At 45.1% G+C, this 13,050-nt stretch overlaps 1 protein-coding gene across 2 annotated transcripts in view; it reads left to right on the top strand.

Moving 5' to 3' along the window:
- Positions 1-13,050, top strand: part of PRKAR2A (protein kinase cAMP-dependent type II regulatory subunit alpha) — a 124,370-nt gene that overhangs the window by 102,220 nt on the left and 9,100 nt on the right. For both annotated transcript variants that reach the window (XM_063426232.1, XM_063426231.1), the window contains exons 7-8: positions 12,000-12,101; positions 12,222-12,296. In XM_063426232.1, coding sequence (XP_063282302.1) covers positions 12,000-12,101; positions 12,222-12,296 — 177 coding nt within the window. The remainder of the gene's footprint in view (positions 1-11,999; positions 12,102-12,221; positions 12,297-13,050) is intronic.

The raw sequence follows: 13,050 nt of genomic DNA, 5'->3' as shown, positions 1-13,050 counted from the left end.
TCGAAGATCCACCTGCTTGGTGTCTACACGTTGGTCTCGGTAGCCCCAGTCGCTTGGGAGTCACAAGAAGGTGGTTTACAGCCTCAGTTCGTCGATATTCGGCGGTATGTACGTTTAGGGTTTATTATAAAAATGTATTCTGAAAAAAAAACTTATCTAAAAATTCTAAAGGTTGTAAATAAAAAAAAAAAATTTTTTTAAAAAATGGGGCATATCTACATACAGTTATTTCTCAAAAATCAATGTTCTCTGTTTAAGACCTTCTACTCCAGTGTCTGCAATTTGTAGATCCAAAAGGTCTCACGTTGGCATATAGTCTGTCCCCTCCTTTCCATTAGGAGTCAATCTTTTTGATTCCTATGCACACCAATTTCTTGGAGTTAAATATTGGACAGGAGTTCCAGTGTACCGGGACCGACTGGGATTCAAGACCTTTTCTAATATAATTGTCATGCTCCAATATGCTTCCTGTATATATCATTTAAAAAAAAAAAAAAAGCGATGGAAATCTGCTTATTGTAGGTACATACGTAAACCCGTTTCTGAACCAAGCCTATCATGATCTATCATGATTTATTTTTTTGCCCTCTTTATTTTGAGGCCTATCTGAATGTCGATTTCGGCACAACCAATCCAGTGCTATCCCCTCTGTTTATAGGGCATTTCCCCTGACCACAAATAAATATTAAATATATAGTATTTGGCCTTCTATTTTTCGACACATCCTTTGTATGCTACTGAAAAAGTAATGTTTAATGTTGTCCTTCCCAAAAATATATCTGCAAAATTAATCATGAAATTATATAGTCCATATTGTATGCACTCATTTATTTAATAGGTAAATAAAACCATTAAAGGATTATGCCAAGTATTCTAACCACTAAAACCTACAGTGGAGTTACAACTCATGAAGCCAGACCGAATATCTCCGTATGTGCAGTGTTTCACACAGGCGCATTGCACCATAACTACTTTAAAAACACTGAATTCGTCATGGTGCTTGGAGTAACCCTTTAATATTTTCATTTAACCAAGTTAGTATATTAATCAACTGACAGGATTTCTATATACTGCCCTATAGTAAAGATATGTTTAGGTGAGGGTTAACAAAGTCATATTTGTATATTGTAACAAAACAAATATCTGTCCCTTTAGTGTGGAGTGTTACTTTTTTTTTTTTTTTTTCTTTCTTGCTACTGGCTAATTGCCCTTCCTCCAGTGTGAGATTCTATGTTCCCAGAGTATTCTACAGACAGAATAGTCTTCAGAGAACACAACTGTTAAAGCATATTTTAGAAAGCTTTTTACTCCTGTTTACTAACTCTACTATTCAATTTTCTTCACTTTTAAATAATGATAGAACTGTAATCCAACTCCTTGGGCTGTGTCACAAGCTGGGAAGCTTTCATTCCCCAAGGATATCATTCAGTTAGTAATAGTCAGCATTGTGTCGAAAACTCTATATACATTGGTTAATAGCTATTAATAAGCTGCTGGAATTGGTAATTATAGCCTCTGTTACTTTAAAATCAACAGTTGTATTTCTCATTTTTTTGTAGTAATTAGACTGTAATATAACTTTAGCAGTGCCTTCTGTTTTGAACCGGGGTTCCAGTTAAGTCAAATGATTGTTTTTTAATTTAAAAAGGGGGCCCAATAATCTAAATAGAGGAACTCTTTAATGTTACTATTATCTATGTAGCGCCGTACAATGGGTGAACTAACACACGTATTTGTAACCAAATGAGTTGGATGCACAGGAGAGAGGGGTGGAGGGCCCTGCTCAATGAGCTTACATGCTAGAGGAAGTGGGGTATTATAATCACAAACTGATATTTGCCCTGTGAACAGACTGTACCTATGAAATATCATTGTGTCTGTATAGGTATTTGTGACAAACTGAACCTTGTCACGGGTGCTTGGTGGGGCCTGCTGGCCAGCCTCTTACCAAAAGACACTGGACCCTTTAAAAAAAAAAAAAAAAAAAAAAACAGACCTGGTTTGTGGGATTTTTATTTTTTTTTAAATTCTTTATTTTTGAGGTGCGTTGACATTCACGTTGGTAACGTGACAGGGTTACAGTATATGTAGGTAAAGCATAAGCAAGAAATGTTTTTCGTATGTAACACACCATATTTGGTAGTATATAACATGGTTAAACATTGGACAGAGTAGAGGTTTTACATGACATGTGTATCTCTTTGTATAATTTGTAGACCTGATCTGTGCTAGGTGTGTCAACGTATACATGTCTCTCTAGTGACAGGTTAAGTTCCTAGTGTGGCTAGTTGTTAGTCGACATGTTATTGTGATGTGGTCATGAGTCCATAGAGCTTATGGGCGAGATGTACAGGTGCCTCGTGTTGTGTGTCTGAGTGTGGTTCATGGGTGACAGAGTTGTGCCAAAGCTTGTTCCGAGGCCGCTTTGTGAGTAGGCCCCTGACATCTGGGGTGGGTGTCCCTAACCAAGGGGGCCGCGGGGGTGGGAGTGTTTGGCTGGAGGACGCCAGCTGGTTGCGGTGGAAGTGAGTAGCTGCGCTAGCTTATTGTGGCGTTGGTGTCGTGTCTATCACTGAGCGGTGTGGATAAGGTGAGTGTGTAATATAACTGTTAACATAAACTTTAAGAGCGACAAAGCATAACCAAATTATATAAGAAATATAGCGAGATAGAAAAATGCAAATATCTTTTGCCCGTTTAACCTAAAAAAGGTAAATTAAGTTAAATGCGGAGATCGCCCCAGAGGTTAGCGAGTTCTTAGTTCGCCAGTTCCTGACGACTCTCTTGTTGATCCATCTTTCGGGCTGCAGTGTTTCTCTGTCCCTAGAGTCATGGGGCCGCATTCTGCAGTCTGGATTCCCTTGGGACGAAGGGGACCACCGTGGCTGGGTCCCAAAGTCCTGTTGTTGCAGTTCCAGTTGTCTCAGGGTTTGGAGTAGAGATCCCCAGGTTACTTAGGAATGTTGGTGCCTCACTCATTGTTGTTAGTGTATGAGTAGTCCCATCTCGGGTGAGTATGATTGTACAGTTTGCTCCCCACTTGTAGGCCAGATTTGCTGCTCGGAGTTGTGCAGTGACAGTGCCAAAAGCTTTGTGTTGCAGAAGTGTTGCCTTTGTGAGGTCATGGTAGAATGTGAGAGAGGTGTTTTCAAACATTAGTGGCGTTTTACCTCTTAGGGCCGTCATGATTTGGCTTTTATCTTGGATTGTAAGGCATCTGAGGATCACATCCCGGGGTAGGTTTGAGCGGGGTGGTGCCGGCGAGACGATAGACTCCATCTATGGTGATTTTTTTTTTTTTTGCCGCTGTGTGAGGCAGGATTGTAAGTAAGAGTATGCGAATATAATGTTGGAGTTCCTCTGCCGTGATTGTAGCTGGGATTCCCCTTATTTTAATATGGGTGTGTCTTTGGCGGTCTTCCACTGCTGCTAATTTGTGTGTGACGGTTTGCTGAGTGGTTTGCATTTGGGTTATTGATTCATCAAGTTTAGCTAGTTGGCTCTGCACTGCCATCACGTCTTCCTCTGTTGCTCCGTTGTGTACCTCCGTTTTTAAGAGGGTGGAATCGTCGGCCAGCAGTTTGTGGATGTCTGCTAATAATATTTTTAAGTCCCGTTTGGTTCTCGGGGCAGAGTCATCAGGGGGCTCTTGCAACGAGGTTAGTGGGGTCTCCTCGCCTTGTTGTTGTTCCCGGGTCGGGGGGTGGTCGGGTGTCGCCACTTGCGGTACTTCCGCGGACGCGGGTCTGTGAGGAGTAGGCCTCTGGAGCAGCTCTCCAATGTCCCTGGTCTCCGTTGCGGCTTGGTTTGGTTGATCATCTGCCCATTGCCTGCGTGTGTGCCATCGGGGTAGAGGTATGCGCCCTTTCGGCTCCTCTTGCCGTTATGGTTTCCAGCAACTCCCCCAGGTCCGGGGATCGATGGCGTGTGGTAGGCCCGAGACCTTCGTTTCCTTTGGGGTAGTCTCTGGGTGGCGAAAGGCACCAATCAGTGCCGGCTGGCTTACTGGAGCGGGTGGTGAGGGGTTCGGATCGGGCTCGGGTTGGCTGACATTTGTGGGATTGATCAGATATGAGTCAGAGCTGGCAGAAATGGCGTCCTGTTCGTTTGCTCGTAGGCTCCGCCCCCCTGGATTTTATATTTGGTTCAGGAACCGAACAGCTGCACGAACCGGAGACCACCGTGGAGCTTGTTAAGCCCAATTGCTACTTTGTAGCAATTTCCATCGCAGTGTTTTGAATGTTCATCTGGGTGGCCGCAATTCCTATGGACGACCACGAGGTGGCGGCTATCTTCGCATAATAGCAGGCAGCGGTGTTTTGGCATGAATCTCATGGAACTGAAAACGGACACAGAAACTCCCGAACACCACTGGATTTCCAGCATCGCCTGCATTCGGTTCTACAACACTTAGAAAGGTGCTGTTCAGTGGAAACGTTCCCACGAACAAGGGGAACAAGCTCCTGGGTGAGAACATTGGCTTTGTTCGGTTATAAACTACCAAACTAGACCGACCACAAGCCCTGACTATCTGGAACTGTTTTGGGCATAGGACCATGCGTGCGGTCGATCAAATTAGGACTTCCAGGAAATTCCTGAACTGATCTAGGTGATTTTTGGATATGTAGGTCACCCAGATCAGGGGATGTAACTTTTGTGGGGGTTTTGTAAAAATTGGTTTTCTGTGCCTGGAGTTAATTGAGTTTAATACAGTGCTGACTCAATTATCTCTCAGGCATAGGTGAGAAATTAAACTGTTTTGTATGGAGTGTCCTGGACCTGAGTGCCAATGTAATCGTCTATATGCGTTTACTGTAGTCTATTCTCGGGTCCAAGGGGCAGTGCCCCTTGCACGGGGACCTGCATATAAGGCCAGTTGTGGCTGCCATTAAACAGATTCGTTTTACCCTTCATGAAGTCTAGGCTCATGTTTGGGGGATTGGAGAGCTATATTCACTCTGGGGATTGCTATATACTCTTATACTTCCCTGGATTATAATGACTAGCTCTTGTAAGAGCTACACTTCTGTACCTGCTATACTCTCTTGAAGGAGAGGTCTTCTCACTGGGAGCTGGATCCAGGAGTTTGGTCCAGGGTGAGAAGTGACGGCGAGACCCCAGCCAAGCTGCGGCGGCTAAGGGGCTATGGTGCTTATGGTACTCTGCGACAGCTAGCTAGGAAGCAGCGATTGACGGAGGTACCCAGTCGGTATCACTGTATTATGCATGGTTTTTCCAATAAAAAGATTGTGCCAAAAGTAAAAAAAAAAAGTTTCTATTTTAAAGTTACTTCCATTTATGATTAAACATAGCCATCTAGTGGCTGTGTGATGTTTGCACACATTGTATATTATTATACTTTAACTGTAGAGACTTGACAAAACTTAAATCACTAGCTTGATGCTACCACAAGTATTGTATTTCTCTTTATAATAATACATTAAACGTTAGAGGGTATTCAAGAGTGTGCCTCTACAAGCTTTTTATTTAGTACCGTATATACTCGAGTATAAGCAGAGTTTTTCAGCACATTTTTTGTGCTGAAAAACCCCAACTCGGCTTATACTCGAGTCAATTATCTGTATTATGGCAATTTTCATTGCCATAATACAGACAGGGGCTGTGGGGGCTGCAGAGAGATGTTACTTACCTTTCCTGCAGCTCCTGTCAGCTCTCTCCTCCTCCGCCGGTCCGTTCAGCTCTTCTGTCAGCTCACACTGTAAATCTCGCGAGAGCCGCGGCTCTCGCGAGATTTACACTGGGAGCTGACCGAGGTGCTGAACGGACCGGCGGAGGAGGAGAGAGCTGACAGGAGCTGCAGGAAAGGTAAGTAACATCTCTCTGCAGCCCCCACAGCCCCCTCCTACACAGTGCCCATCCACTGGACCACCAGGGAAGGAGAGCCCCCCTCCCTGGCCAACTAGCAAGCAGGGAGGGGGGACGAAAAAAATTGAGGATTAGTGCGGATGCTGCTCAGTGTAACTCTCTCTCTCTAGTATCTGCCACTAAACAAAGACATTGTCTGCGATGTTCCCCCAGGAGAGACATGTTAATAGGGCTGGATGTTCACTTTGCTGTAGGTTTTTCAATGTTTAACTCCTTCTGCTAGGGCTACAGGATAGCTAGCATAAGCTATATATATATAGTACTGAAGAACTGCATGGGCACCAGGAGTTCTGGAGAAACAGGAGGCACAATTAATAAATGGCAATTATATAAACTTCACTGTGTGTATTATCATCTTCAGTGTATATGCACAAAATACATTAATAATACAAAAATAATGAAAAAAAAATAATAAAATAAAAAATAATAATAAAATAAAAAATAATAATAAAAAACATTTAATGAAACAAAAAAAAATATTAAAATAATAATTTAAAAAAATAAAAATGCCCACCCCCCACCAAGGCTCTGCATCACACTCTGCATCACACACACACACTGCATTCATACACACACACTGCACTCATACACTGTACTCATACACACACACTGCACTCATACACACACACTGCACTCATACACACACACTGCACTCATACACACACACTGCACTCATATACACACACACTGCACTCATATACACACACTGCACTCATACACACAGCATTCTCATACACTCACACTGCATTCTCATACACACACTGCATTCTCATACACACACACTGCATTCATTATATACACACACTGTAAATAAATATTCAATTAATATAATTTTTTAGGATCTAATTTTATTTAGAAATTTACCAGCAGCTGCTGCATTTCCCACCCTAGTCTTATACTCGAGTCAATACATTTTCCCCGTTTTTTGGGGTAAAATTAGGGGCCTCGGCTTATATTCGGGTCGGCTTATACTCGAGTATATACGGTAATTTAGAAGTTTAGTGGCAAACAGCTGCAGTCTTTATTATCAAGGTTGATCTGATTAACACTCCCTTTTCACTGTGCTAGTCTTTGCGTTCAGTTACTGAGGATATATTGATGCTAGATCACCATCTTTCAGGACATTCTTTTACTCCGACTGTAGTTTGAATTGTTAATATTACGCGAAAATGGCCGGAAGTTTACACAGTTGCATTTGTGGTAACAGCAGCCTATTTAGGCGAGCTGTGAAAATACACACTGCGGTCAGTCCGAGTGCAAATTACCAAGCGTGCAAAATAGGGGCTCCCGTGAGACCCAGGCGTGCTTTACGGTAGCAGAGGTGAAAAACACATAAAGTGGCCCTTTGGCTTACGAGCGCTGCAGAGCTCCAATCTTATACACTGATGCAACATGCCACCTATATACCACTGGTCAATCAATAATGTATTCTCTCCTTCTGTAAACTGTTTTTCCGTGACCAGTTTGACTGCCCCGTTAGGGTGGGTTTAATCCTGCCACTCCCTGTATCCTTGTTTTGGCCTTGGAAGCCCGTCCCAGCCAGTTCTATATTTGCTGATCTGGTTTACATTAGCAACTGCTACGAATTGACTTTACATAGAGGGCTCTGATGTAGCTTTTTTTTTCTTGCTGCTCGTCGGGAACGATTGGTGCCCTGGATAATTAATCGTGCCAGAATTGTTTTTGGTCGTCAAAACTTCTTAAAGTGGCATTGCCAACATGGCAAGGAGCGTTGGGGCAACTGAACCACAAGAAACTCAAACTGTACTTAGAGATGGAAATTCTAAACTGGAAGAAGTTGTACCCTCTTCCTGCCTTAATTCTAGTGGACAGGAGCACCTTCCAGATACTGCTTGGCAAGCTAATGGCCTTTGTCAACAAGGATCACATAGACGATTGCTGTGTCCCATGGCATCCAACATTCTACAGTTAGGAAACCCCTCTACTTCAAAGAATATGGAATCCAGAACCAGGCGGCAAAAAGAAAGTAAGCTCATTACAGGCCTCGGGGTTTAACTCTCTACTCTTTAAAAGTTTGTGACAAAGTATGCCAAAAAGGCACCACAACCTATAAAGAAGTGGCTAATGAATTAGTTGCAGAATTCAGGTCAGAGGGTAATATTTCTCTCTTTAGACAGTCCACAGAATGTACTGAACAAAAGTAATAGTATGATGCTTTGAACGTACTTACAGCAGTGAATGTTATTTGTAATCAAAAGAAACAAATAAAGTGGATTGGTTATGCTGAAGTCTCCTATGAGAGAGAATGTCAAAACTTAGAACTGGAGAAACAAAATCGATTTGAAAGAATATGTAGAAAACAGGCTCAGCTTAAACAATATGTGCTCCAACTCGTTGCTTTAAAAAAAATCTGACCAAGAGAAACAGTCAGAACAGTCAACTGACTAGTGTACCTCATCCTTCAGTTCTACACTTACCGTTCTTCATTTTGAGCACCAGTAGTAATTCTGTCGTTAACCCCTTAAGGACACATGACATGTGTGACATGTCATGATTCCCTTTTATTCCAGAAGTTTGGTCCTTAAGGGGTTAAATGTCTTTTTTCTTTCTTTCTTTTTTTTTCATGACCGCTTTAAATGCCATATAGAATGTGATAACCTCTTTACATTTTCAAGTGACTTTGATGTTTTTAACTCCTTAAGGACCAAACTTCTGGAATACAAGGGAATCATGACATGTCACACATGTCATGTGACCATAAGGGGTTAAAGAAATGGGGTTGGCCTGTAGTTTGGGGTCTGGAGATTGCTCAGCACAAGACATAAAAGTAGCTCAGTGTTTGGTCCCTGAGTCTCTAGAACTATTTTTGAAAGAATTGGCTAAGGAGCCAATGTACTGTACAAACTTCACAGTTGCATCAGAATCTAATTCAAACGACAGAAGGTTTCTAACTGTTGACGTGGCTTGTAATACACAGGAAACATTGTCAACTTATTCCAGCAGTTCTTCAGATAGTTGCTCAGATAGTAGCTCAAATGCTCGCTCCCCTTTATCTGCTGCATGTGATAACGAGAAAGGTGAAGTTGATAACGGTCAATAATGTAAGTAATAACTTGATAACATCATTGAGTTGAGGGAATAACATAAACATATATATAATGATCAGTCCAACAGAGCTGGGTGTATCATTCTGGGTCCCTTTTCAAGTTCTTAAATACCGTATTTATCGGCGTATAACACGCACCTCATTTTTAGAAAGAAATTCCAGGAAATTTCCCCCCTCATGCCATAGTATTCCCCCCCTCATCCCATAGTATTCCCCCCTCATCCCATAGTGTCCCCCCTCTTTCCATAGTATTCTCCCCCCCTCCCATAGTATTCTCCCCCCTCCCATAGTATTCCCCCCCTCCTCCCATAGTATTCCCCCCCTCCTCCCATAGTATTCTCCCCCCCTCCCATAGTATTCTCCCCCCCTCCCCTCCCATAGTATTCTCCCCCCTCCCCTCCCATAGTATTCTCCCCCCTCCCCTCCCATAGTATTCTCCCCCCTCCCCTCCCATAGTATTCTCCCCCCTCCCCTCCCATAGTATTCTCCCCCCTCCCCTCCCATAGTATTCCCCCCCCTCCCCTCCCATAGTATTCCCCCCCCTCCCCTCCCATAGTATTCTCCCCTCCCCTCCCATAGTATTCTCCCCTCCCCTCCCCTCCCATAGTATTCTCCCCCCCCTCCCCTCCCATAGTATTCTCCCCCCCTCCCCTCCCATAGTATTCTCCCCCCCTCCCCTCCCATAGTATTCTCCCCCCCTCCCCTCCCATAGTATTCTCCCCCCCTCCCCTCCCATAGTATTCTCCCCCCTCCCCTCCCATAGTATTCCCCCCCATCATCCCATAGTGTCCCCCCCTTTCCATAGTATTCTCCCCCCCTCCCATAGTATTCTCCCTCCTCCCATAGTATTCCCCCCTCCTCCCATAGTATTCCCCCCTCCTCCCATAGTATTCCCCCCCTCCTCCCATAGTATTCTCCCCCCCTCCCATAGTATTCTCCCCCCTCCCATAGTATTCTCCCCCCCTCCCATAGTATTCTCTCCCCCTCCCATAGTATTCTCCCCCCCTCCCCTCCCATAGTATTCTCCCCTCTCCCCTCCCATAGTATTCTCCCCCTCCCCTCCCATAGTATTCTCCCCCCTCCCATAGTATTATCCCCCCTCCCCTCCCATAGTATTCTCCCCCCCTCCCTCCCATAGTATTCTCCCCCCCCTCCCTCCCATAGTATTCTCCCCCCCTCCCTCCCATAGTATTCTCCCCCCCTCCCTCCCATAGTATTCTCCCCCCTCCCCTCCCATAGTATTCTCCCCCCTCCCCTCCCATAGTATTCTCCCCCCTCCCCTCCCATAGTATTCTCCCCCCTCCCCTCCCATAGTATTCTCCCCCCTCCCCTCCCATAGTATTCTCCCCCCTCCCATAGTATTCTCCCCCCTCCCCCCTCCCATAGTATTCTCCCCCCTCCCCTCCCATAGTATTCTCCCCCCTCCCCTCCCATAGTATTCTCCCCTCCCCTCCCATAGTATTCTCCCCCCTCCCCTCCCATAGTATTCTCCCCTCCCATAGTATTTCCCCCCCTCCCCTCCCATAGTGTACTTCCCCCCCCTCCCCTCCCATAGTGTACTTTCCCCCCTCCCCTCCCATAGTGTACTTCCCCCCCTCCCCTCCCATAGTGTACTTTCCCCCCCTCCCCTCCCATAGTGTACTTTCCCCCCCTCCCCTCCCATAGTGTACTTCCCCCCCCTCCCCTCCCATAGTGTACTTCCCCCCCCTCCCCTCCCATAGTGTACTTCCCCCCCCTCCCCTCCCATAGTGTACTTCCCCCCCTCCCCTCCCATAGTGTACTTCCCCCCCTCCCCTCCCATAGTGTACTTCCCCCCCTCCCCTCCCATAGTGTACTTCCCCCCCTCCCCTCCCATAGTGTACTTCCCCCCTCCCCTCCCATAGTGTACTTTCCTCCCCCTCCCCTCCCATAGTGTACTTTCCTCCCCCTCCCCTCCCATAGTGTACTTTCCTCCCCCTCCCCTCCCATAGTGTACTTCCCCCCCTCCCCTCCCATAGTATTCTCCCCCTCCCCTCCCATAGTATTCTCCCCCCCCATAGTATTTCCCCCCCTCCCCTCCCATAGTATTCTCCCCCCTCCCCTCCCATAGTATTTCCCCCCCCTCCCCTCCCATAGTGTACTTCCCCCCCCTCCCCTCCCATAGTGTACTTTCCCCCCCTCCCCTCCCATAGTGTACTTCCCCCCCTCCCCTCCCATAGTGTACTTCCCCCCCCTCCCCTCCCATAGTGTACTTCCCCCCCTCCCCTCCCATAGTGTACTTTCCCCCCCCTCCCCTCCCATAGTGTACTTTCCTCCCCCTCCCCTCCCATAGTGTACTTCCCCCCTCCCCTCCCATAGTGTACTTCCCCCCCCCCCCTCCCCTCCCATAGTGTACTTTCCTCCCCCTCCCCTCCCATAGTGTACTTTCCTCCCCCTCCCCTCCCATAGTGTACTTTCCTCCCCCTCCCCTCCCCTCCCATAGTGTACTTTCCTCCCCTCCCATAATTACTTACCTGTCCTGAAGCGTGGGCCGGCTTCACAGCGCGCACCGCGGTACAGGAACTTTAATTTAAGGTTCCGGTTTCCGGCGGGACTGAAAGGAAGTGTGCACACTATTGTGCACACTTCCTTTCAGTCCCGCCGGAAACCGGAACCTTAAATTAAAGTTCCTGTACCGCGGTGCGCGCTGTGAAGCCGGCCCACGCTTCAGGACAGGTAAGTAATTATGGGATATCGGCGTATAACACGCACCCACGATTTTTCCCCTATTTTCAGGGGAAAAAAGTGCGTGTTATACGCCGATAAATACGGTATCTAAAACAATGGTGTTAGATCATTAGCCTTCACTAAACTTTGTGTAAATTCTGCATGATAAAGATGGCTAAAGAGGGTGTTGTGTGTTGGTGCCAAGTAAATATGAAAGGCTGAGCGGTAGTTATGTGTTGTGTTTTGTGTGTGGTTTAATTTTTCTTTTTACTTGGCAACAAACATATTGATTGTAATGTTATAGTTGTGTGTGTGTTGTGCTTTTCTTCGCCCATTCATCAGTGATCATTTTCTATTTTAGGACCGTGTGACTTTCCGAAGAATTATCTTAAAAAACAACGCCAGGAAAAGAAAAATGTTTGAAAACTTTGTTGAGTCCGTACCCATTCTTAAGTCTTTAGAGGTGAGAATTTTAACTACTCTGTAACCCATAAACTGTACAGCACGCAGGTATTACTTTTTAAATTGATTTAAATAACTCTTATATCTATTAAGTTAATTGCAACCTTTTTGTTTCTTTTAGTTATCAGAACGCATGAAAATTGTTGATGTTCTTGGTGAAAAGATTTACAAGGATGGGGACCGTATTATTGTACAGGTATGTCTCCAATTTTTCTTCTTTTCACATACTTCGTTAACCTCGCACTGCAAGTAAAAATCTGATGAAACACAATGCAGAATAGTGTATAAATCTTAGGCAGCAAAACTAATACAGCTAGTAGAGCATGTAGAAAAGTAAGGAAAATTCGCAAAGGTGTAGGTAGTTAAAGGGATACTGTAGTGCCAGGAATACAGAGCAGTATTCCTGGCACTACCGATCCCTCTGCCTCCCTCCCTGGTAAATAAAAGCTAAAAACCCTTTACTTACTTATCTTAACCTAGGCGCTGGGTCGAAGCTATGCCCCATCTATCCCGCGACAAGCTTTCCTATGGGGAAAAATCTGACGCTGGAGGTTGTTATGCAGAGCGTGAGGATGTTCAGCATCAGATAACGGACTAGGGCAGACCTAGTGCTGCAATGTAAACATTGCAGTTAAACATTGATGTTTCACATTGCAGCACTAGGTGCTAAAGGGACATAGCATCCAGATTACTTCAGTGCGCTGAAGTGGTCTGGGTGCCTACAGTGTCCCTTTATTGTTCTTCACTAAACACCAGATGGGGGAGAAATCTAAATTCTGGTCGCAGTGGCACTTTACTAGAGCCAAATATGGGTGGAATTCAGTCATCCTGAGGGAATCTGCAAGAATCGCTTGGGGGTATACTGTGTCAAAATTAAAAACAAAAGTATAGGGTTCAGAAGATTCACAAAATCCCAATTTTAAAAATTCTTTTTAAAACTGAATTGGGAA

Source organism: Pelobates fuscus, chromosome 7 (assembly GCF_036172605.1).
Source record: "Pelobates fuscus isolate aPelFus1 chromosome 7, aPelFus1.pri, whole genome shotgun sequence".
Taxonomy (NCBI): domain Eukaryota; kingdom Metazoa; phylum Chordata; class Amphibia; order Anura; family Pelobatidae; genus Pelobates; species Pelobates fuscus.
The sequence above is the reverse complement of the archived record's forward strand: the minus strand, read 5'-3'. Positions and strand labels throughout refer to the sequence as shown.